This window comes from Capsaspora owczarzaki, assembly GCF_000151315.2.
Source record: "Capsaspora owczarzaki ATCC 30864 unplaced genomic scaffold supercont2.17, whole genome shotgun sequence".
NCBI classification, from domain to species: domain Eukaryota; class Filasterea; order Ministeriida; family Capsasporidae; genus Capsaspora; species Capsaspora owczarzaki.
Window position 1 is genome coordinate 608,087 of NW_011887308.1, and position 22,544 is coordinate 630,630.

Consider the following 22,544-nt stretch of genomic DNA (forward strand, 5'->3'; position numbering starts at 1 on the left):
CTGGTTTATTTAAACATGTCGAAGCCTGGTTCATTTAAACACTCATTGAGCAAAGCTGGAATATGAGCGAGCAATATTCAACATGAGCTTTTTCGACTTCGATGCATTTGGACGACTGCCCACATATCCGAAGGAATATCATCCAAAGTTGAGCTTCCGAACTCCTACGAGCATTCGCTCAAAAAGGGTAATGCAATGCTCAATACAGCAAAATTTATTCGTTTCTGTGTTTCATACCATTGCCGACTTTTCATGCACGAACGTGCTGCAACTCAGGAGCACCAGAAGACTGCGCACTTGAACTTGCGGTCTGACGGGCAACAAAGTCCTGCAGCGACGTCGTTCTGATCGGCACACCGCGCAAGGAGCGAGCGGTCACAGAAGTGATTTCAACCTCAAGGTACTCGCCGGGTTTCGTGGCATCTAACAGGCGTCGACGAGCAGCCAGGATTTCGTCCGACGCGCGCTCCACCACTCCTTGCGGAAGCAAATCAGCGCCAATGTTCACACTAATGTTGCCATCGGAGCGACCTGTTAGCTGATCCTTGGCGCGGCGGCTGGGGCGCTCTACCAACACAAGTTGGCGCGACCCCACAAAGCGAGACAAGGATTGTTCCGAGCGAGCATAAAACGATGCAATCATCTCCTTGAGCCGCTGGTTTTTCACATCAGCAGGGACGTCGTCCACCAACTTGCGGTGGGCATGCGTTTTCTTCCAAGACAAAAAGAAAAAAAAAACACCCCGCAAAATCAAAGTTGAGAACAAGCCTTCCGTTTGTAGAATGACTGGGAAGGGAATTCCAACGCATCGAAAACAACCAAAAAAAAAAAAAAAACAAAAAACAACCGATGCCGTACCTCACGCATGCTATATCCAAACAGATAGCCATATTCATAGCCAGCCTTTTCAATCAAGTCAAGTGTGTCTTTAAAGTCCGCTTCGGTTTCGCCACAGAATCCAGCGATAAAGTCAGAGCTCAGCGTCACATCTGCCAACACAAACAACAGCCAGAACCCATGTAAAACCTATGCACATTGCACGCCCTGAACTAACGCCCACCAAAGGAAAAGAAAAGAAATAAAATAAAAACCAGCCAGCATATGCATACCAGGGATGAGCCGCCGAACGCGGGCAACCAGCTCCAGGTAAGACTCGCGGGAATAACCACGCCGCATGCGCTCAAGAACAGATGTGCTACCGCTCTGAGCTGGCATGTGCAGCGACTTGCAAACGTTGGCCGTTGAGGCAATGACTGTCAAGACATCGTCCGGGAAGTCTTTGGGATGCGGCGAGGTGAAACGAATGCGCATTTCGGGATCGACGGCAGCGACTTGGCGAAGCAGTTCAGCAAAGCGCCGACCGCCAATTTTGGGTTTGTAAATGGACTTGAATCCGGCTGCAAGAGCTGTGACGTTGTGCGTGGTATCGGCAGCGGCGCTTGGTGGCAGTGGTGGTGGTGATGCGGCGGAAAGATTCGGAGAATCTGCGGGATTGCCAGGTTGTCCCTGCTCTGCAGCATCATGGGCAGGTTCGGATTCGTCGCGATAGCTATTCACGTTTTGTCCGAGCAGAGTGACCTCCCGTACACCTTGCCTGGCCAACTGACGCACTTCTTCAACGATAGAGGCGAGAGGCCGGCTTCTCTCACGGCCACGGGTGAAGGGAACAATACAAAAGCTGCACATGTTGTCACATCCGCGCATGATAGATCTGCACATGCGCCATCGTGCATGTCCAAAGAAGAAGAGGGCGAAGGGATGGCAGGGCGAAAAAGGAAATGAGAAAAGCGAACGATCGCCGCTTTGAAACAAAGTTCACTTACACAAATGCAGTCACACTATCTTTGGACATGCGAACCGGCGCAATGTCAGCATACGTTTCATCGAGCGACAGCTGAACGTTCACGGCTTGATCTCCTTGGTTGGCAATGCTCAGTAGCCTTGGGAGGTCGCGGTATGAGTCTGCCACCAACCGACACAAAGCCAAGAACAATACCAGGTCAGAGACAACGAAACGTCCTCGAAGGGAGCACCTTTCACCAGGAAACTTCTTACCAGGCCCTGCCACAACATCCACGAGCTGGTCCTTCTCCAGAAGCTGGGTTTTGAGGCGCTCGGCCATGCATCCTGTCGGCATGATGGTGAGCGTGAGGCATTCAGCAAACTGAAATGACCCCATTGTGTTGCAGGTTCTGACTTGAGAGTTCCTGCAACCGGGGTACAAAAAAACACCATTACCTAGAACACCGACACGAGAAATTGGCTGGTCCTTGGTACGTTTGAGTCTCATGTGTTTCAGCTCGTTCAACCGGGACCAGACCTTGCGCTCGGCATTGTCACGGATGGCACAGGTCATGAGCAAAATCACATCCGCCTGCATTGTCGTACCATCAGGACATTGGCGAGTTAGCAGGACAAACGGCATCCCACCGATTTCTCCCAAGTGGACAAGCATTCATCACCTGTTTCACGTCAAGAGTCCGCTCAAATCCAACGCCCTGAAGGATAGACCACACAATCTCCGTGTCATTCACATTCATCTGGCAGCCATACGTCTCGAAAAATACTGACAACCAAGCGACCATTGTTTTGGCTCAAAAGTGAGCCACAAAATAGCAAAGATGCTAGGAATCACGATTCCTGCCACAGTACATGTACCTTTGCGCCCTTCGCCACCAATCTGATGTGGCGGCACATACGGAATATTCTCAACATCCACACGATCGGATTTAGGCGCGTTCAGAATCACCGATCCGCGCTGTTGCTGAGCAGCTGCAATGGCATTGGAGCTCAATCGGCGTCCAGCATGAGAGTGTCCACCATGCCCGTGTCCATGCCCTTCAGCAAGATCGTCTGGTCCAGCACCCGCTTGTGCGACTCCAGGGCTCGTCGACGCGGCCATAAAGTCCTTCAGTGTAAACCCGTCATCGGGCAGCGTCTTGCGTCGAGCGCCAGTCTTGGCAGTGGGAGTGCTGCTTGGCGGCTGTGCTGATGCTGCCGCCGCCGCCGACGACGACGACGATGATGATGATGATGATGGCAGTGACAACGAGCACGCGTCTGCGTGGCCAGAATTGTGTCGCTGGACGGCTGTCTGGATGGCGCGCTGGGGCCGCGTGGAGCCGACTGAAACCACGCCCGGTGCGCGCATCCCAACAACTCCCAAAGAAGTGCAGGATTCAGTGCAAAGCGTCTGCCGACCTAGTCCAGCCACGCTGCGGCCGGACGGGAGGCTCAGCAGCATCCGCGCCAGTGCCATATTTTTCTCGAATCGTTTCGACCAAAAGTGAGGACTGGTTCAGGTTTCGTTCTCAATATGTAAGGTGGACGTTAATTTAAGGAAGGAAAGAAGCGCCGAATGGGATGTAGTCAACAAGCTCAGCAGTAGTAGAACAGCACATAACACGTTTGGTCCGAAACAAAGCGAAAATCAGTGCCGCTCCCTCACTCGAGACGCTGCTCAAACACTCGAGGGATGAACTGCAGCTGCAAATCAGGATGAACAACAACCACCATCGGCTGGAGTAGAGGGGTCGTGGCAATCTCGTTCGCGTCAGCAGGCTCGTCGAGACCAGCTTGTGCGCGTTCTGCGAGCAGCTGCTCGTGCAAGTACGTCCATTGCACGCCAATGTGCCAGTCTCGTCGAGTGCCCTGGTCGAGACCATTCTTGGCGACATGATCGAATGCTTGTTCAACATCCGTCGCCTCGACATGCGCTTTGAGGTGTTCCTCGAGCGTTTTAACAGTGACCTTTTGCGAAGAAACTTGCTGCAGCAGTTCTTTCTCAGCCTCCGAGAAGGAAAACGGGAGGACGGGCGCACTGATGCCCAAATCCAGGCGCGATCGCTTGCGCGCACCATCAGCCGTGCCGGGGTCTGCCGCAGAATCGCCAACCATTTTCTTCAACACGCCAAAGATGGCGGAGGTCACGGTCGGAATGTACTTGGTCAAGTTCTGCTTGCGCTCTTGTTGCTCACGCAGTGACGCGTTGCGGAGCAACTTGACGCGGAGCTGCAGGCAGCATTGCTGAATGGCGTGCTACCAAGCTCAAGTTGAGGTGGGGGGCGGGGAAGGAAGCGATGCAAGGACGGAAAAAAGTTGGTGACAAATCACACACCCACCACACCGCCAATTGCATCAGGGATGAATTGGTTTCAAGCAGACGAGAAACAAAAAAAAATCAGCTCAGGCAAGAAACTCACCTTGACGGCGAGTCCAATTTCAGTCGCGTCATCGCCAATATATTCCTTGCCAGTCCCTTTGAAGGGAATCTTTGTGCTGACAATGCTGACAAATACACCGACTTTGTCTACATTGGGTTTGATCTTGTACGCAGTCCAGCTGGTGGGCACGGGTGTCGATCGGATTGGAAAAAAAAAAAAGAAGAAAGAACAGAAAAGTCGATGAGCAACCGAATGAATCACTCAAACGCTTTCCGATACTCACTTGATCTTTTGCAACACCGTGCGGGTAACCACGTCTCCGCCAGCTTCGAAAAGCAAGGGAATTCGGTTTGCAAATCGATAAACGGAAATGCCCTGCCACAAAGTTGCAGCATTCGAACAGTCAGTACATTTCAAACAGACAGCGTGCACAGCGCTCGGCATCAACAAATATCCTACCGGTTGTGCAGTTTTGCCACCAAGAGACACGCCGGCCTCGACAATAAACGGGTGGCCTTCGAACACGTGTGCACTGCCAATGCCCAATAGTGGTTAGCAAAAATACACATAAAAAAAAAAAAAAAAACGACGCTCATGACAAGTTTTTGTAACTGGTATGCTATTTACGTTTCCTCAAACGTGGCTACCATTTCGGGTTTGAGTTCTTTCATGATGCCAAGGCGCAGATTGTACTCGCCCGCAGGACTGAGGCACTGAGTTTGAAAAATCGAGTAACAAACAAGGAAACAAAAAGAAGTCAATAATTCCCAATTTTAAGCACGTGCTGGCAAACGCGCTTTTGAGCCGTCAATAGCCGGTTACCTCGCTGGGCGGGGATGGAAACTGGAGCTGTCGGAAGAGCTGCAAAATTCGCAGGACTTGTGCAGAAGTTAGCTCTCCGACACGTAAATCGGCGGAAAAGTCGTCGCCAAGTTCCTCTGCCAGTGCCGTAGACATAGAAAGAAAGTGGTGAGCACTAGGTACACCGAGGCCACGGTAAGGAGCGAAACGTTTCTACTGACTGATAATCTCGGCTGCCAGAGGTGAGGAGATGCAAGAAAGTTGCGAACACAGGAACTTGCGGAGATTCATCGAGGCACCGACGTCTGAAATCAGCTTTTTCATCACAATCAGGTTGACCGAGGACGGGTGATGTTTAATTTCAACGGCGAGTTGGGGCATGAATTCGCTTCGGCGTCCGTACTTGATGACGAACGATTTGCTAAACGGAAACAAAATGAATACACAACAAAAGTCAGCGTAAAGGATGAATGCCGGAACACACGGAACACACTGCGGAAAATCTCATCCGTACGACGCTTGAGCGGCGACAAACTGGAACTGCAGTTCGGCATAAGGCGTGATCACAGCCATTTGGCGCATGTACGACAGCAGCTTGGACTGTGCTCGTGTCGAAAGGGTCCATGTTTAGAGGAGGGTTAGAGACTTTGGCGATGGCAGAATGGGGTGTCAGAAGAGCACAAACAACGTCTTACTCGATACGTGACAAAGTTGCCTTCAATCAGGACTGAAATTTCCGTGCCACGCCACTGCTTGTCGTTCGGCGCCTTCTCATGAGTGATAATGTTCGGCACGTTCTTGTAAATGTCAATGTCCAAGACGCAGTGAGAAATGTGTGCTGAGCCCTCCGTGGCCGTGAACACCTCAATGGGTCGTCCAGTGCTCATTTTAGACCAAATGAGAGCCTAAATAGGGTCGAATACAAAGGAAGCCGGAAAACTCTAAGTCACGACATTGGTCCATCGGTCTATTGGTAGTTGGCATGGGCATCGCATCACGAGATAACTTGCCATCTTTGCTCCGAGGCCAAATCGGCCTCGCGCCTGTTTGACGCCATACTTTGTTCCAGCAAGAACTGTTCCAAAGAATTCACCAAATCAAGCCGAGTGAAGAAAGATAGACAAAAAAAAAACAAAAAAAAAAAAAAACAAACACAATCAACAACATACCAAATTCGCTTACCTCGACCCAGCATGTTGGGAATGTCGTTGTGGCTCATGCCGCAGCCATTGTCCTTGACGGTAACTTTAAAGTACGTAGCTTTGCCACGAGTACGACCGGCCGATGCCGTTGTAGGTGGTGCGGACGCTGGAGAGGATGTGTCCATCGGCGCAGGACCTTCTGCCGGAGTGGGTACATCCTCTACTGCATCGACAGCACTGGCTTTGGCAGTCTTTTTGGCTGCTTTCGCATCGGTTGAGCTTGTACGTTTCTGTGGGGGTTTGTGTTGGGTGCCGTGAGAGCAGGACAAAAGATTCTCAACAACCTTTTCCGTACACGCCATGACGTCTTTGCCAAACGAGACGACAAGGCAATCATTACCAATTTGGCAGCAGCAGCCGCAGCAACGGCCGTATCTTGATATAGTCGCTCGTTCTTGCGCAAGTGCTCCTGCAGTCCAACGAGAGAGTTGAACGTGGCCTGCTCAATTTCCTCCCTGTGACCAACCACGTCACCACGTGAGCCGCACGGAAAGACGTACACTTGTAGCCTGCATGGCATGTACACCGGCATAAATTTGCATACAGGGTAACATGAATCACGGGAAGAACCTCAATGGCCTCGGCAGCATCCAACGAATTTTCAACAAATTCTCGAATGGTCGTGTAGAGCGACTTGCCAGCCTAATAGTCAGGGGATGGACGCAAAGTCAACCACTGTACCAGCTTGCACAAGAGCAACGACGCATATGGCGACATGAGACTTACATTATCAAAGCCTGTCCGGCATGATTGTTCAAACACAAGACCAACGTTAGCGCCAAAAACAGCCAAACAGCCAACCTCCCACCCTTCTCCCCCAACGTTCGGTATTTTTGCGCATTAAAAGCTCCCAGCCATGCCAACCACATCAGCCAATGTACCCGCAATGTTCTTGTTGTTGGCAAAGAACTCGGCGGGACTCTTGAACTCGAGTTTGGACGACGAGTCTGCGTCGAGCTCGGCTTGCGGCCGTTGCTTTGACCCTGAAGCAGAGGCAGCGACCTTCTTGATCTTGGTCTTGTTCGCAGCTGGGGTTTGCGATGCACGCGTGGATTTCGCCTTGGACTTGGAGGGAGTAGCAGCGGATTTCCCGCGCTTTTTCACTTTCCCGCCAATCTCGTCGTCCTCCGACTCCATCTCGCTGCTCTCGCTCTGCGCACCATCGGATGCATCAGACATGGCATCATCGTCATCGTCATTATCGTCATCCTCATCGTCGTCATCGTCATCGTCATCGTCGTCGTCGTCGTCGTCGCCGCTGCTGGGCTTGGATTTGCGCTGGCGAGCTGATTTCGGCGTCGCTGGAGCGCTGCTGCCCTTCCTGCGTGGAGTTGCGGCGTCGGCGTTCTTGGCACGAGGACTGACGCTGCTACCGCTGCTGCTTGTTGACGCACCGCTGCTCGGCTTGGCCTTGGCTTTGGCTGGCTTGGCGTCGTCCAGATGGAACTCGTCGTCCGAGCTCTCCACTCTTGGCATCTCAGAATCTTTAGAGTGAAAATCGAGCAAATACTAGTAAACAAGGCGAAAGACTGCAACGACCCACCAACACAAGAGTTATTGCCGGTTTGTCGTTGATGACTTCAGGACAGGAGGCTTTATTCGAGATGCGTAAGTCCCGAACATTCAGACACAATGCAGCTGCCCAAAGGACCCATACAACTCCCAGAAGAACAAAAACAAAACAATATAAAGAATATCCTGCGTATTCAAGAAATACACGAGCAGATGTCGGCCATCCGCCCCCAATCTAGCATCGCTTGGACTGATCAGGCTGCAGTTGCTGCACAGTGTCTTGCACAAAGTTGAACGAATCAGCATTGGGCTTGTCAATAAAGCTAAAGCCACCGGTGGCGCTGGAGCGCGGACCGACGGGCCGGTTGGTAGGTGGAGCTGCAGCGCCAGCAGGTGCGTACACGACTTGACCGTGTGCCTGGACCACATAGGATGGGTGGGAGTGCAAGTTGCCTCCGCCATAGTTGGGAGAGGGCATGGACGACAGGGTCGTCATCATGGGTTGGCGACCCATTCCGGAGATGCCACTATTCGCCATCGGAACAAGCGCACTCGGGGCAGCGGCCAGATCGGCGAGCGTCATGCCCGGACCCGAGGAAGTACTCGAGGTGTTGCCCATGCCAGCAAACGGATCAAAGTTGTCCGAGCTCGCGCGGGCATGCGCGTTGGCATCAAACAAGTTGGCAGGCAGCTGTGGGCGCTGCGACGGTGCAAAGCCCAGATCATCGACGGACGATGCAACGACAGCCGGCTGCTGTGTGAATTGCGAGACCGGCAAGGATGCTCGCTGCTGCGGGACGGACGGCGCCGGAGGAGCAGACGGCAGCCCGGACAAAGAAGTGGCGTTCATGGCGCCAGTGGAGGCGTGGTAGCCTTTGGCCATCGGATCGAGAGTATCGAGCAAGGAGGTTGCCTGGCTGGGGGAGGATGCGTCGCCAAACAAATCGATTGCTGACGAAGAAGACGATGTGGCGGGAGCGGCAACGGCAGATGCAGTCGGAGGCTTGCTACCCAATTTCATGCCAGAAAAGAGCGAGCTCGATGAGGCCGTGTTGGACACGGCCGGATTGGCCGAGCCACTCGGTTGGGTGGTGGAAGAAACGCTCGTCGCAACTGGGGCGACTTCGGGTGCAGCGTCCGCCATGAACGAGAACGCAGAACCGCCGCCGCCAGAAGCCGGCACAGTTGCTCCGGCAGGAGCTGCTCCGAGCGACAACTCACCGAGATCAAGTAAGCTATTGCCGCTTGGAGCAGGAGCGCCCATTGTGGCAGCGAAAGACGAGCCCGAGGCCGTCGGCACAGGCGTCTCTCCACCCAGCATGAGCAGCACTTTTGCAGCCTTGTCACGGACCTGTTGTTGAGCATGATCCTGCTGCTGCTCGAGCACTGGTGCGAGCGGTGCGATGCACTCGGTGATGGCAATAATGTCCGATTGCAAGAGTGCTTCGACGACGAACAGCGCTTTCTGTAGAAATCACAGCAATCGAGAGAAAAAAAAAGCAAATGCAGTTGGAAGAGGCGTAGAGGATGAGCAAGCATGAATGTTCTCATCATCCCCTGAGCCCTTCCATCCAAAACAAAAAAAAAAAGAAAGAAACAACCAAACAAACAAAAAAAAAAAAAAAAAAAAAAACGTGTCGAGAGGGGTTCGATAACGTACAAGTCGCACTTGCCAGCTCGGGGAATCCAGCTTTTCGCCCAACAGCTGGGCTACACGATGGCAATCGAGCGAGGAGCAACGCTTGATGAACTGCGCGAGCGCTTCGCGAGGGGGTGCCACTCGCACTCCACCAGCTGCAGTGATTTCCTCGACGAGGCGAGCCTCGTGCACAGACAAGCTCCTGCCCAGAAAGAAAAAAAAAATAAGAGAATGGACGATCAAGCAGAAGTGAGCCCGGTTACTGTCACACCAACCAAGAGCCCGTTGCTTTTCGAAAAAAAAAAAAACCTGCCACAAGAATGCTCTTTCACTTACGGCGATCCAGACAGCGGCGTGATGTTTGATTCAACCACAGGAGTAGAAACACCATACGTCTGCACATCGTTTCGAGAGTACAACTGCTCGGAAGCTGGCGGAGCGTAGACGCGACCTGTAGTGCCCGCACCAAAGTGGCTGGGCCCGGTGTTGTAGCCGCCGCTCGCGCGGTTTGGCGGCTGCGGGTCTGGCAAGCTGTCAGCCAAGTTGTTGATCGTGTCCATAACCTTGTCGAGAAAGCTGGTTTCCTCTGCACAGCACCCAAATATAACGAAAAAGTCAGAAAAAAATTCGATGACAGACAAAAAGTTACAACAGCAAAACAACACCTGCTTACTCTGCTGCGTGTTGACGGGCTGCGAAGAGATGCCCATGTACTTGCTTGTGGGGTGCTGCACTGCATACCCAACGCCACTGGACGAATACACTGCACTCCCGTTAGGATTGGATGACTGACGCACTGGCGCGCTGTTGCTTCCCATGCCAATGTAGGACGATCCACCGCTGGCCGCCCCACTGCTTCGCTGCGGACGCGGTCCAGCCTGGTCAGCGACCGTCTTCGGAACTCCGCCCGTCATGGCCTCATCAACCGAGGCGAACAGCACCTCGAGCAGTTCCTGTTGTTTCAAAATTGGGAATTTGTCAAACTTTTGGTGAGACGGCCGTTTTACGGGCCTCCGAATTCAGCTCATACGACGACAGAAACAACCAGAAGAACAAGAGCAAAGAAACAAGAACAACCCCAACGGTGTCCATGATGCAAGTTCACTCACCGCAGCTGCAGCTCGAACGGCAGCGTATTGAGAGTCGCCAAGCATGAAATCCGGCGGGCCGCGGAACTCTACAAGAAGAAAAAAATTTCCCCATTGACGTTTTTCGTTTTCAGCCCCATTGACCAAGGTCAGAAGCGAGTCAGGGGAAAAGCGAGCGAGAGAGAGCAAAGTAGAAGGGGGATGAAGCAACAAGGGCGCTTACGGGCAGCCGCGCGCAAGGCATTTGTTCGCTGCATGAGGTCGCGTTTGATGGTCGGGTTGCCCTTGTCGATCAGGTAGGCCAGGATGCGGAGCGCCTTGAGCTTGACAAAGCAGTGCGGTTTGTCCAGCTTGCGCATCAGGTAGTCTTCGAGCTCGCCGCACAGCTGCACCGACTCGAACGAGATCTCTGCAAACACAGAGAACAAAAATGAACGAGAGACACAAGAAAAGAGGGTGGTGAGGGGAGAGAGAGGGTGGAAGTGGGGGTCCCAGTGATCGAAAGGACACAGAAACAGACGGTAACGGCAATCGATCAAACAGCAGCAGCAGCGACCCGAGCGGTTGAAGGCTGGTCACAGTGCCCTGAATGGACAAAACTAGTCCACCATTGAGCTACTTTTGGGGATTTTGTGTGGAGGCCGAGGGAGCGCTGGGAGAGTCCAGTGTGCAAAAACCAAAGCCAGACAGAGACAGATGGAGCCTGTCGAACGTACTGGCAATCTCGGCAAACATGTAGCCCGGCGTCGGGACCTCGTCGTTGGCAGTCGCCTTGTTCAGCATTGGCAGCTGAACTGCGAGCGCCAATTTGCCCATTGCGCTCGACTTGAGCTGCTCCAATGCCATTTCTCAAAAAAAAAAAAAAAAAAAAAAAAAAGAGAAAGGACTGACTTTTAGATTGAATCAATCGTTTCGCTGAACTTGATAACAGTCAGAGTTGGTGCACCTGCAGAATGTGGACGCGATTCAGAGATTAGACCGGAAAACACACACACACACACACACACACACACACACACACACAAAAAAGCACCCGGGCTGCCTGACTGTTGACGTTCTGCCATGTCAAATTCATTTCCATGTCCCTTCCTCTCCCTGAATTCCGCCTTCTGTACCGTATCCCAGCCATTGTGATTGCGATACTATTACACTCCAATCAGCCTGACGATGATGATGCACGCCATGGTCGGATCTGAGACCTGCTGAGGTTAGTATTTGACCGAACCATTCCTTTTTTTTTTTTTTTTTTTTTTTCTGTTCATTTTCCGAACAGCGGCGCGTGGGAGAATGGAGCGCAAGAGCTGCCTACGCACGGGAGTTGTCTTCCTTGTGATTGCCGCGCTGCTGGCCAACTTGGTTGTGCTGATGCAGCAGCAGAAGGCAGAGGCGCAACAGCATGTGATCGAAGATGAGGCCAAACCGGCCAATCTCGTCGCAGCGGAGGAGCAGGCTCGGCTGGCAGCCATCGCCGAGCTCGAGGCCGCCAAGATCCAGCTGCAAGACGCCACCGCCAAGCGCGCGGAGCTGGAGAGCGCGGCGATAGTGGCAAAGAACCAGGTGGAGGACGCTCAGAAGGCACTCCTCGCAATGCAGACCGAGCTGAGTGCTGCCACGCAGCGCGCCAACGACGCCCAGAAGCTGCTGGAGCAGCGGAACGGCGAGCTGTTCACCTTACAAACCTCAACGAGCGAGCTTGAGAGGCAAGCCAAGGCTGCTGCGCTCCAAACCATCGAGTCGCTTCAAAAAGAACTCGATGCGGCAAAGCTCGAATCGGACAGCATTCGAACGCAGCTGGATGCAGCAAAGCTCGAGCTTGAGAAACAGCCCACGGGAGGCGTTGCCACACCGGTGTCGCAACCCGAAACGCACCCGTTGGCTGGCTACTTCCAGGACATGGCTGCTGTCGCGCGCATCTTCATGTCCACGCCCAAGCCCGAGCAGCTGGCCAAGGATGCACCTCGCGTCTTTATCGAGTTGGCTGGCCACTTGCGCTCGCAATCCAAAAACCTGGTCAACTTTGCTTCCCTTGTCGAGTCATTCCAGCGCCAAGGGGCGAACGTTTTTCTGAGCGAGTACACCTGGACTCTCATCGACGACAATCAAGCCAAAACTTGGTGGAAAGGGGATCCAGCCGGCTACGTCGAGGGGCAAACCGCACGGTATGGACAACCTGTGGATATCATTCGTGAGCAGATCGAACCCGAGCTTGCTCGTCTCCATGTGCCCTATCTGATCGTCGTGGGCCAATCTGGCGAAGAGCGAGGCGATGCACCATTCAACCGTCTTCGCAGTTGGATTGGCGCTCACCGGGCCACCAACAAACTGGCCAAAGCGCTGAACATGAGCGAGCCGCGTCCAGACGATATTTTGATCTTCACGCGTCCAGACATCTTGCTCGACTCTAGTATTGACCTCAGCACTCTCGCTCCCTACTTTCAGCGCAATCCAATGACGGCATTTGTTCTGGGGCATGTTCCCAACCAACCAGTAAGACGACTTTGGTTTTTCGTTCGTTTTGCCTTGTCACGGGAGAAATTCTCTCATTTTGGCGAGGGCACACATACTTGTAGGGATCAAAGTATGATCCATCCGACGTTATCTGGATTACTACACGCAGGGCTCAGGACGCGCTGATGCACTCTGTACTGTATCTCAACGAAGAAAACAAAGGACCAGGCGCATACGGCGGCTCCGGACCCATGCACCCTTTCCAAGTCATGTTTTTCAAATGCAGCCCTGTGACGGCTCGTTACCTGCCTTCCAGCTTCCGCATTTTCATCCATCGGTTGCACGATGATATGGTAGCCCTTCCACACCAGTCAACGCCATACACTGGCGCCCACCCAGTCAACGCACCCATCGATATAGTCAGCTCTCAGCAGTGTAAAAAGCCCTTCTTTGGATACACACGCGAGAGCCTCGGTCCCAAGGATGCAAACCACAATGAAATCACCTCCGTACTGCAAATGCAACGCCAAAGCTCACCACTGACGGTCGAGATCGCTACTCAAAAGACAACCTTTCGGTCACCCAACCTGGACGACCAGACTGACCAAGTTCTGTATTGCCCCTATCTGGACCCTGCACCTGGATTTACTCCGGGGTACGAAGGCGTCCTTGCTAAGGGTGAGCTTGTTTCTCCTTATATTCTTTGATGTCAATCGCTTACTTGACGTCCAATGTTTACAAACTGTTGACATTAACCATAAAACATACAATTCACTCTCGGCATGATCGAAACTGAGCATGGTTTTACCACCTCAACTACTATTAGTCACATTCGACCACTCCGCACATTACCCTGATAGTAAATGTAGGGTCTTTGCACTGTTCCACAGCTCAGCGATCCGAGACGTTCCATCCAGATTTGCTCAGACACACGCAACTGAAACCACCACCCCGCTACCATCACCACACCGCCCCAAAACCCAACAAACACAAAACTCAGACTCCCTTCCCCCAAACTGAGACTAGCCGAGACCCACAACACAACAGCCAGTCCTTATTTGCTTTGCTCAAAGCAAGGGATCAAAAATCAAACACACTTTCTATGGTGCGGCTGCCGACAAAGCTGCTGCGTCACCATCTGCCGGCGGCAACATTGCTGCTCTTACTTGTGGGGCTCAGCGTGGCGCTGCTCGATGCTTGGCGACGCGTCGATGAGCTGCAGCAGGAGCTGGCGCTTGCCAGTCGCTCTCCTCTCGCGGGAGCAGCAGGAACAGAGCAGGACGTTGCCGCGCTCCTCGAGCAAGACACAGATGCAAGAAGGTCGGGCGTGGTCTTGGCCGACCAGAGTGCTGTCTGTGGTGTCACGGGGACCAAGCTCGCACAGCCGCAGCACCATCTGGCTGTCGTCATCCCATTCCGGGATCGCCACGACGAGCTGATGGCCATCATTCCCGCACTAAGCCGGTTCCTCACGCGCCAGCAGGTCGGATTTACAATCTGGATTGTCAACCAGGTCGACGGGCTGCGTTTCAACCGAGGAGCGCTCATCAATGTCGGGTTTTTGTACGCCACGGGCCGGCGAGTCTGGCCTGGGTTTCCACCCATCCTTGGTGGTGGCAAGGACAATCCTGCAGACGTAGGGATTCCGCCAGGAGAAAAAGGCGGCGGTCGCACGGAGAGTCCCGCCCTCAATCCATTGTTTGCCGAGCCCGCAAGTGGCTGCCGCCCGAAAGTTGCGACATACTTTGCAATGCACGATGTGGATCTCATCCCGTTGCACTCGCTGCTGCGCTACTTTTACCCGGGATCCGACAAGCGCGCTTACCACGTGTCACCCCCGCACCTGCATCCAAAGTACCATTACAGGGATTTCGTTGGCGGGATTCTCATCGCTTCCAACGGCCTGTTCAATGCCATCAACGGCATGTCAAACAACTTTTGGGGCTGGGGCCGCGAAGATGACGAGCTGTTCAAACGACTGCAAGAGGCCGAGGTTGTTATTGCTGCGCCGGATGTGAAAATTGCCCCCGAGCAAGCCTTCCGACACAACCACGATAACCGAAGAGTCCGGGATCGAAACTACACGAGAGAGCAGGTAGAAATGCTTCGCCAACGCGACTCTGTGAGCGGTTTGAACTCAGTCTTGTTTAACACGACTGCTGGGAGGCGATTGTCGGTCGATGGCTGGCCAGCATTCGTCATTGACGTCGAGTTGCAGTGCAACATTGCGACCACGCCCTGGTGTCTCCAAAAAAGCAGTTAGTGTTTCGTTGACAGAAGCAGCATAATCAGCAGCAGCAGCATCATGCTCTGGTGATTTGATGAAAATCAGTCGCAGCAGTAGCATCATGGTCTGGCCATTTGTTGAATTTAGGCGACTTGTGCGTCGACCACCTATTTATTTACATTGGTGTCGTAGTTGTTGTTGGTGTTCGTGATGTGGTTTTTTGGTTTTGTGTCTTGTATTTTTCTTTTTCTTTTCGAACAACACAACAACGAGAGCAAAAGCGAAATTTCGAAAGCATCTTCCAAACAGACAGCAGCAACAGAATGCTCAATGCATGCTCCCAGCCTCACTGCTGCATTTGTGCAAGCACGACAATCAATGAAACAAACAACACAGAAACAGCATACAATCGGAACAAGAACACTGACTCCCCCCACAAACACAAACACAACGATTCATCTGCACACAACCCTCTCAATGAACGGCCGACGTGGATGTGACAGTCTCCGCAGACGTGGACGTGCTGACAGACAGCAGACTGGAAAGCGAACGACGATAAATCTCGGACGAAATGACATCCACGTGATAGCTGAGGGTTTTAGGCGTCACCCAAGAGTACGTGTTGTCCCAGCGGAGAACGTACTGGCCAGCACGCTGGCACACCATTGTGCCCTGCACCGAGCCTTTGTACTTGACAGACTTTTCCAACTCTTCAAGCTTGTCGGCATGGGCTTCCGTGTCGATCGAGTCCTTGGTGAAGAAGACGCCAAAGCCAACATCGGCGCCAGAGTGAACGAAAAAGTCCCAGGTGATGACCGTGTCGGCATCCTTGACCTGGATTGGGAGACGGAACGTGGAGCCGCGCCCAATAGCCATCTCTTGGTACATGGCAGTGTGATCGGCAGAAATGATGGACTCGTTGTCGTTGTCGGCGCTCGCGGCGCCGCCCTCGTACAGGGCCTCGGGAACGGGGCCGCCTGCCGCAAAGCTGGTGGGACACGAGCCGCCCAGGAACTCGGGGATGGACTCGGAGGGCAGAATATCTGCGAGCTGCTCCAAAAAGTTGTCGCCCAGAATGACAATCTTGTTGCGTGTGCGCTCGTCAAACACGTTGCGCACGATCGACCACGCCACGGGGAAGAGAGTCGGCGCGCGGATGACGACCAGGCGAGCCATCGTCTCGGGGTAGTTGGCGGTGTCCTGCTGGATGATTTTTTGAATGATGGAAACGCCGGGGCGCCAGAGGTGCTTGAGACCCAGGCCTTCAAAGTCGACAATGCACGTAAAGTCGTGAATGGGGCGGCCAGTGCGCTCAGTGGCCTCGGAGGCGAGCTTCATGCCAGTCTCGTTGATAAAGATGAGCTGCTTGATGAGGTCTTCCTCGGAAACACTCTTCATGACGCCCTTGACATCCAGCTGGCCTACGCGGAAGACAAACACGGGACGGCCGTCCTTGTCAAAGTGATGCCAGCCACACGGCAGGTAATCACGCAGGACGTCTGGCTGCTTGTACATTTCCAAAATGTGGTCTGCGCCGACCGCCTGTCGCCAGTACAGGGAGCGTGTCAGCATCTCGTGGGCCTTTTCAACGCTAAACTCTCGCGCACGCAAAAAGCGCAACAGGACGCTCTCTGTCGGCAACCGCTGTCCACGCTTTCCGCACGTCTCTGCCATTTGCTGTCGCAGCATCAACAAGTCCGACTCTTCCTTGGAGGTAAGATCGCCCAAGTAGCGCTTGATAAACTCTGCTTCGAGCTTGGGCTGGGTTGCCACCACATCTACATTGCAAAACGATTTTGGGGGAGGGGGGGGGACAAGGAACAAGGAGGGGAAAATTAATCTAGATACAGTACAACAGGTTTTGACGTGCACGAACAGAAGAAATCGAAGAGAACGAAAGAGGATGGTACAGAGAAAGAGAGCGGTGATTTTTGGGAGGAGGGGGTGGGGCGGGGAGGAGGAGAAGGGCAGGAGAAATGAACGAGAGGAAAAGTAAAACAAAAAAAAAAAAAAAAAAATCAAAAGCAGACAAGTGTGGCATTGTTGAATGCAATGAAGCGAGAGCATAAAAACAAACTCACTCGCTTGCAACGCAAACAAATAAATGCAACATCCGAGAGTTAAGAGCAAAATGTTAAGCTGGGCGGTGAAAGTGGTGCGTAACGAAGAAGAAAAACAGGAACAGAAGCAAAGCGACACACAAAACCCCCTTCGGAAACAAAAGGTGCATTTGTTGTTAAGAAGAAGAAAAAAAAGGGAAAAAAAAAACAAAAGAAAAAAAAAAAACAAAAGAGAAAGCCGGATCATCCTTGAACATTCGTACCAGCAGCAGAGGCAGCTTCTGTTGTGGACGGCTCGGGGCCCTTCCACGGGGCGATAGAGGTAATACCGTCTCGTTCCAATTCGGCGAGGTAATGTTGAATAATTTCCATGCCCTACCATAGTGTACATCGAAAACCGTGGTGAGCATTCTGCCCAAAGAGACTCTCTCTCCCTCTCGCGTCTCGCCCCCCCCCCCAAATCTCAAAAACAAAATGCCTTACCTTGTCTACATTCTTCAAGTAATTCTTCATTGCCAGCTTTTCGATTGCATTCTCCATGCCCAGGAAGGATTTGATCTTGAGGGAGGCTTCCTGATCGAAGGCCGTCCATTCTGCATTGTCAGGGTGAACCTGCCGGCGCACAACAAAAGCACACCAAAGTGGAGCGTGCATCAAGAGGCAAACACCAACGTGAATAAAATTGCGACAAGCACCCAACAAGGTTGGCAGAGATTCAACTTACACGATATCGGCATGTCTCGAGAATGGTAACCTTGTTGGCAAACGTCTCGTTGCGCGCCTCAATGACGAGGGTGCGATCGCGGCGGTTGAGCGTGTTCTTTTGGATAAAGTAGGCATAGTCGACGCCAATGACCTTCTTGAGCAGTGCAGGCGCCTCAATGTCGAGCTTGCACCGGCGTTCAATCATGTGAATGGCACCGTCCTCGCTCTTATACTCGGACATGACTTCTGAGCCCAGGAACACTGGGATGAGTGGCGAGGTCGGAAACCGACGCTCGTATGCCTGCGCACAAAAGTCAAGTCGGGTGGGAATGAGTCACAAACGTCCAGCTTTTGCCTGACACGGTTTTTTTTTGCGGCTCAACGGTGAGAAATGTCAATCTATGTGAATATGGGTGCGACTCTGTTGCTTGTTGATGCGCTATTTATTCCATGATGATTCAGATTCGAATCGGAAAAGGTGAATAATGTGGGGTTGGCTTTTTTTTTTTTTTTTTTTTTTTGTTTTTTGCATTTCCACGCTCGCTCTTGCCGCTGTTCTTCCTCTTCCGCCGCTGCTATCATACAGTGCGATACGCAGACACTTTGACGTCGTCACTAAACGTGCACTCGGCAGCTCTGCGCGCCAGTCACGCCTCAGGGCGGTGTGTTGCGCTCTGCAACGTGACGTGACGCAGCGGCTTTTTTTTTTTTTTTTTTTTTGTGATGTTCTTTTTCGCATTTTGCTTTGTTTCTTTCCGACTTTCATCTGGACTGGTTTGCCTGGTTTGACGGGGCATCGAGTTCTAGTAGCAACGGTAGGCTCATCACCTCTCACACCGTCCACGGAGTACCGCAAAAGTGTCAAAAAAAAAAGCAGTGCAGGCAATGGTTCGCCAGTCAAAAAAAAAAAAGAAAAAAAAAAGAAAAAAAAAAAAAGGTGCGAGCAGTTCGCATGGAATTCGAACGGTTTGGACGCGACGCCGTCATGTGGGCATTCGCCGGCACAGAGCAAACAAGCAACAAGAGTGCTGCGTCACCGAACAACAGCAGGTAGAGCATCGTTGCGCTCTGGAGTTTTTGCTTTTCGGTGCGGCGGAGCCATGAGCAAACTTAAAATCCCGTTCAGCCGTTCCACACCGGCACATGTTGCACGCTCACCCCCTTCCCCGACTCTGCTCCCGCTGCTGAGGCATGCATTGGGGTGTTAGTTGAGTCCTTGACTAACTGCGTCGCACGCTCGCTGTTGTGGCTGTAACCCCCGCCCCTCTTTGCCGAAATGGCGCGGTTGGACAGGTGGAACACTCACGGCCATCACAAGCTCAAATGGCTTGCGGTAGACTTTGATTGGCGATTGGTACTGCTGGACCATCTGAGATGAACAACAAAAATGAAGATTGAGACGCGATGCACACATCGAAAAACGAACGAGAAATGGGGTGCAAAAGGTCGAGGACAAAACCTTTGAAAGAAAGAAAGAAAGAGAGAGAGAGAGAAAAAAAAAAAAAAAAAAAAAAACCCCCAGAAACTCTTGACTGTAGATCTCGATCTATTGATCTAAAGGCGACCGATGTTTTGGTTCTTTTTGTTGCAAGCGGGTTTCGTTTGTCATGGGTGCTGGCGCTACAGAAAGAACAAATCCCTATTGTGCCATGCTGGGGGAAAATGACACTGCAAGTCGGAAGGACATCGCCGTGCAGTCGGAACCGCTCCGCAAGTCGGCAACAACCAACTCGTAGCTGTCAATTTTCACATTTCCTCTGCATCACTGTATTCAGTGAAAGTCGGGCAACGACGTGATACAGTATTCATACGCTGCAAATCTAAATGCTAAACACATACGCACAGGCCAAACCTGAGAACCACTGGTGGCTCAGGTGCCCGCGCTTCAGGAGCCAAGCATTGTGCGCAGCATCTCGCTGATACCAGGCATCGAGCTCACTCCAGAACTCGATCGAATGTTGAAAAAGCACTGACCAATCGCATCGAGGGACTGCAAGCAAATCGAAAGCGGACAAGCACATAGACAACAACAAAAAGTCAAAGACGCAACTTTGGGACTTTCCTGCAGCCATTTCTGGAGGTCGCGATCAGATGACTTACAGCGTCGAACGAGGCATCGCGTTGGAGCGAAGGACGATACTTTTCGCGCAGCATTTTGAACAGCGGAGCAGCATCGCGCTCAAGCGTGGCGAGCAGGAAATGGCAAAAGTTCAGCAGTGGCAGTCGGAATGGCGGATTCCTGATGGAAGGGTGCTGGGCAGTGAAAGTGCGGAAGAGGACATTGGCATCGCGAAGGTTGCCCAGTTCGAGGTATCTGCACACAGCAGCAGCACCACCAACAACAAAAAAGGGGTCAGCAATCTGGCCGTGCACTCGCCATCAAGACGAATGCGAAAACCGTCATGCGTACTTGAGCACGGCTCGGGTGATAAACAACTCGAGCTCAGAAGGGCTGCCTTTCTGAGACCATTCAAGAAGCATTTCGGCCAGCGAAAGCGCTGACGCCTCGGTGCCAAGCACAAGATGGCTTTCTGCCAGTTGATAGTTGTGCTCTGCGTCGTGATTTACAAAAAAAAAGCCAAAAACGAAAAACAACAAACCCCGCACAGGAGGAGCAAGCGGAAAGATTGAGCACATGCAACTAGAGCGACGAGATTCGAGAATAAGGTTGCAGTACCTCGCCAGAAAGCCGTCCCAAACAGATGATGGAGCGACGGATCTCCGCGCGTGTTGCGCCCAACGGCGGTCGACCACCTTCGCAAGCAAAAATGGACAATCGAGTGAGTGTCAACTACTTTTGTTGTTGTGCCTCTCAAAGGAATTCTTAATCCGAAAAACCCTGCCCACCACAAGCACGCTACTTTCAAGCATACTTCAAACTTTGGCGGACAAGCTTGTCTCTGGTTGCGTGATCTTCTTTGTAGCCGCTAAACAACTCGGCAATTCGCGCTGCCCAAAGTTCAGCCAATGAGTTGTTCTGGACAGACTGCAAGTCGAACCACACGGGCGCCAATAATCTAAAACCAACTCTAATCCACCATACCCAGCGACTTCTCGTCCAGGGGAGTGGGCTGGGCAGTGTACGCGTCGAGCATCAGCACGGCAAGGTCGCCAGCAGATCCCGTCTGGCCATGCTTGAAGAAGAGGGTGGAGCCAGTGTACACGAGCAGGATTGCACTGTCAAAGTCGTTCTGCGCAGCATAGCTAATACCACACAAACGCCAGCAGCGTGAGTGTGCATCCCTGGTGATCCAGTCAATTGATCGATTGAGCGAGAAGGGCTGGTTTTTTGGAGATTGGTTGTTCCGCTCAACGGTCTCTACGACCGCTTCCTCAACATCAGCTCGAGTGCATTCTTGTGGCTGTCTTTCATTGGAGACCGAGAGAGACTGATTCCGTTCCCAGCGTCCCGTTCCCAGGAGTTTCTTGACTGGCTTTCGAACAAAAGCACAAACCAACAACAAACGGCGAGATCTCAAACTCGAAACTCGGGTCGCCTCACTCCACGTCAGACCTGGTGAACATCGCCGTGGGCGCCGAGCATACGAGCAAAGACAAGAGCGCTCATCGAAATCGATCGAGATCCGGTGAGAGGAGGGAGGGGAAGAGACCTTACCGGGCGTAGACGCTTCGGTACATTTGGTGCGCTTCGTAATAGTCGCCAGCCTCAATCGACTTTTCAAGCTTGGCCAGCACGCGCGTCACTCCGCCTCGATCTGCCATGTCTTTGTGTGACTTGTTGTTGTTATGGACAAAATGAAGGAAAGAGAGAAAAACAGACGTCAACCAAACAGAAAACACAAAAGACGACTAACGCCGCCCGCTGTTTCATTTTCAGATTGGGTTGCAATCTGAGCTCAACATCCAGAATCATTTAGTATTTGCTGGCATCATCACCCGCAAGTCATGAACACTGGAGCGTGGGAGGGAATGATGCATTCAGAAGCACAAACACGGCAAATCACAGCAAAAAACAGCAAACTCACTTTTTCATCAGGCTACTACTTTTTTTACAAACACAATACAAACTATCACAACAAAAAGCGGCCGCAAAATCTCACTGCTGACGAAGGCGCGCCAAGCGATCCATCAGGTCTTGGTCAGCAGCTGACGGAGGGGTTTCGGCGCGTGGCAGAGTCGTGCTGCCAACGTATTTGGCCTTGTGCACCGAGTGCAAGTCTTCACGCGCCTTTTCGAGGTTGCGTTCCATTTGTAGGACCTTGGAACGAGCTTCCAGCTCCGCTGCGCGTTGAGCGGCAAGCGAGGAGGCAGACATGGCAGGAGCAGAATCCGCAGGCATCTGACTGATTGTCTGCTGAAGTTGAGCCGCACTCAGCTTGTCGCACACGTGCCGAACAGCTGCGCCGGCATCGTGCAGGCGCAGCTGAACAGCCTGGTTGGGGTTGCGAGTCGACCCTGCGAGCACTAGCTGCATGGTTGCGGCCGCCACCGCCCGTGCCGAAGCCGGCAAGTCCATGAGCGGACGGGTGCCATTGGAGAGACCTTCTGCCGCAGCCCGGAGCATGCTCGTGTACTCGGCCACCTCTCGAGCGGCGGACACCAGACCTTCCGACCAGACTCCCACCGCAAAGTAGGGCTGCGACATGGCACACGGGCCAATCGCACGTTGCGCCTCAATGGCGGCCGAAATCAGCTGCGTGACGCAGGTTCCAAGCTCGCCCGCACCTCCGAGCAACTC

The 22,544-nt window shown here is 52.7% G+C and overlaps 8 protein-coding genes across 8 annotated transcripts in view; 2 read left to right on the forward strand and 6 right to left on the reverse strand.

Moving 5' to 3' along the window:
- Positions 1–169: 169 nt before the first annotated feature.
- Positions 170–3,294, reverse strand: CAOG_08147 (hypothetical protein). Its single transcript, XM_004342699.2, has 8 exons — positions 2,659–3,294; positions 2,463–2,566; positions 2,239–2,374; positions 2,056–2,127; positions 1,824–1,962; positions 1,110–1,711; positions 859–989; positions 170–712 (listed from the first exon to the last, which is right to left on the reverse strand). The coding sequence occupies exons 1-8, from the start codon at positions 3,257–3,259 to the stop codon at positions 251–253; spliced, it is 2,247 nt and encodes a 748-aa protein (XP_004342748.2). The 5' UTR covers positions 3,260–3,294; the 3' UTR covers positions 170–250.
- A 29-nt stretch (positions 3,295–3,323) lies between these two features.
- Positions 3,324–7,687, reverse strand: CAOG_08148 (topoisomerase 6 subunit B). Its single transcript, XM_004342700.2, has 15 exons — positions 7,048–7,687; positions 6,893–6,903; positions 6,711–6,808; positions 6,507–6,621; positions 6,147–6,396; positions 5,975–6,039; positions 5,660–5,869; positions 5,479–5,564; positions 5,186–5,385; positions 4,986–5,101; positions 4,791–4,876; positions 4,623–4,695; positions 4,447–4,538; positions 4,203–4,341; positions 3,324–4,038 (listed from the first exon to the last, which is right to left on the reverse strand). Exons 1-15 carry the CDS (start codon positions 7,640–7,642, stop codon positions 3,445–3,447), a joined length of 2,730 nt encoding a protein of 909 aa, XP_004342749.2. The 5' UTR covers positions 7,643–7,687; the 3' UTR covers positions 3,324–3,444.
- Positions 7,688–7,745: 58 nt separating this feature from the next.
- CAOG_08149 (hypothetical protein) lies at positions 7,746–11,267 on the reverse strand. The gene is made up of 7 exons (XM_004342701.2): positions 11,122–11,267; positions 10,629–10,814; positions 10,427–10,494; positions 9,991–10,270; positions 9,654–9,903; positions 9,339–9,519; positions 7,746–9,143 (listed from the first exon to the last, which is right to left on the reverse strand). Exons 1-7 carry the CDS (start codon positions 11,249–11,251, stop codon positions 7,914–7,916), a joined length of 2,325 nt encoding a protein of 774 aa, XP_004342750.2. The 5' UTR covers positions 11,252–11,267; the 3' UTR covers positions 7,746–7,913.
- Positions 11,268–11,667: 400 nt separating this feature from the next.
- On the forward strand, positions 11,668–13,636 carry CAOG_08150 (hypothetical protein). The gene is made up of 2 exons (XM_004342702.2): positions 11,668–12,892; positions 12,976–13,636. The coding sequence occupies exons 1-2, from the start codon at positions 11,693–11,695 to the stop codon at positions 13,558–13,560; spliced, it is 1,785 nt and encodes a 594-aa protein (XP_004342751.1). The 5' UTR covers positions 11,668–11,692; the 3' UTR covers positions 13,561–13,636.
- Positions 13,637–13,887: 251 nt separating this feature from the next.
- On the forward strand, positions 13,888–15,138 carry CAOG_08151 (beta1,4-galactosyltransferase 7). The gene has a single exon (XM_004342703.2). The coding sequence runs from the start codon at positions 13,956–13,958 to the stop codon at positions 15,114–15,116; it is 1,161 nt and encodes a 386-aa protein (XP_004342752.1). The 5' UTR covers positions 13,888–13,955; the 3' UTR covers positions 15,117–15,138.
- A 100-nt stretch (positions 15,139–15,238) lies between these two features.
- CAOG_08152 (SEC14-like protein) lies at positions 15,239–19,241 on the reverse strand. The gene is made up of 5 exons (XM_004342704.2): positions 19,152–19,241; positions 17,865–18,146; positions 17,624–17,752; positions 17,404–17,515; positions 15,239–16,858 (listed from the first exon to the last, which is right to left on the reverse strand). Exons 1-5 carry the CDS (start codon positions 19,212–19,214, stop codon positions 15,555–15,557), a joined length of 1,890 nt encoding a protein of 629 aa, XP_004342753.1. The 5' UTR covers positions 19,215–19,241; the 3' UTR covers positions 15,239–15,554.
- Positions 19,242–19,577: 336 nt separating this feature from the next.
- Positions 19,578–21,646, reverse strand: CAOG_08153 (hypothetical protein). The gene is made up of 7 exons (XM_004342705.2): positions 21,462–21,646; positions 20,889–21,049; positions 20,719–20,794; positions 20,523–20,599; positions 20,256–20,397; positions 19,946–20,159; positions 19,578–19,835 (listed from the first exon to the last, which is right to left on the reverse strand). The coding sequence occupies exons 1-7, from the start codon at positions 21,566–21,568 to the stop codon at positions 19,731–19,733; spliced, it is 882 nt and encodes a 293-aa protein (XP_004342754.1). The 5' UTR covers positions 21,569–21,646; the 3' UTR covers positions 19,578–19,730.
- Positions 21,647–21,766: 120 nt separating this feature from the next.
- CAOG_08154 (hypothetical protein) overlaps positions 21,767–22,544 on the reverse strand; it is a 3,801-nt gene continuing 3,023 nt past the window's right edge. The window contains exon 3 of the mRNA XM_004342706.2: positions 21,767–22,544. This exon is cut by the window's right edge and continues 1,076 nt beyond it. Within this exon, the coding sequence (XP_004342755.1) occupies positions 21,903–22,544 (642 nt within the window). The 3' untranslated portion in view covers positions 21,767–21,902.

Bases quoted from the DNA above. Each gene is read 5' to 3' on its own strand.
- CAOG_08147 (XM_004342699.2), bottom strand. From the start codon at position 3,259: ATGGCACTGGCGCGGATGCTGCTGAGCCTCCCGTCCGGCCGCAGCGTG. The intron at 990-1,109 runs GTATGCATATGC...TTGTGTTGGCAG, and splicing joins CGTTCGGCGGCTCATCCCTG to ATGTGACGCTGAGCTCTGAC. The intron at 713-858 runs GTACGGCATCGG...TTGTCTTGGAAG, and splicing joins TTGGATATAGCATGCGTGAG to AAAACGCATGCCCACCGCAA.
- CAOG_08148 (XM_004342700.2), bottom strand. From the start codon at position 7,642: ATGCCAAGAGTGGAGAGCTCGGACGACGAGTTCCATCTGGACGACGCC. The intron at 6,040-6,146 runs GTAAGCGAATTT...TCTTTGGAACAG, and splicing joins TCCCAACATGCTGGGTCGAG to TTCTTGCTGGAACAAAGTAT. The intron at 4,039-4,202 runs GTGAGTTTCTTG...TGAGCTTGGTAG, and splicing joins AAATTGGACTCGCCGTCAAG to CACGCCATTCAGCAATGCTG.
- CAOG_08149 (XM_004342701.2), bottom strand. From the start codon at position 11,251: ATGGCATTGGAGCAGCTCAAGTCGAGCGCAATGGGCAAATTGGCGCTC. The intron at 9,904-9,990 runs GTAAGCAGGTGT...GGTGCTGTGCAG, and splicing joins GCCCGTCAACACGCAGCAGA to AGGAAACCAGCTTTCTCGAC. The intron at 9,144-9,338 runs GTACGTTATCGA...TGATTTCTACAG, and splicing joins CGAGCTGGCAAGTGCGACTT to AAAGCGCTGTTCGTCGTCGA.
- CAOG_08150 (XM_004342702.2), top strand. From the start codon at position 11,693: ATGGAGCGCAAGAGCTGCCTACGCACGGGAGTTGTCTTCCTTGTGATT. The intron at 12,893-12,975 runs GTAAGACGACTT...ACATACTTGTAG, and splicing joins GGCATGTTCCCAACCAACCA to GGATCAAAGTATGATCCATC.
- CAOG_08151 (XM_004342703.2), top strand. From the start codon at position 13,956: ATGGTGCGGCTGCCGACAAAGCTGCTGCGTCACCATCTGCCGGCGGCA.
- CAOG_08152 (XM_004342704.2), bottom strand. From the start codon at position 19,214: ATGGTCCAGCAGTACCAATCGCCAATCAAAGTCTACCGCAAGCCATTT. The intron at 18,147-19,151 runs GTGAGTGTTCCA...TTTTGTGCGCAG, and splicing joins CATTTGAGCTTGTGATGGCC to GCATACGAGCGTCGGTTTCC. The intron at 17,753-17,864 runs GTAAGTTGAATC...GTGCGCCGGCAG, and splicing joins TCGAGACATGCCGATATCGT to GTTCACCCTGACAATGCAGA.
- CAOG_08153 (XM_004342705.2), bottom strand. From the start codon at position 21,568: ATGGCAGATCGAGGCGGAGTGACGCGCGTGCTGGCCAAGCTTGAAAAG. The intron at 20,600-20,718 runs GTATGCTTGAAA...TTGCTTGCGAAG, and splicing joins CTTGTCCGCCAAAGTTTGAA to GTGGTCGACCGCCGTTGGGC. The intron at 19,836-19,945 runs GTAAGTCATCTG...ATTTGCTTGCAG, and splicing joins GCGATGCCTCGTTCGACGCT to TCCCTCGATGCGATTGGTCA.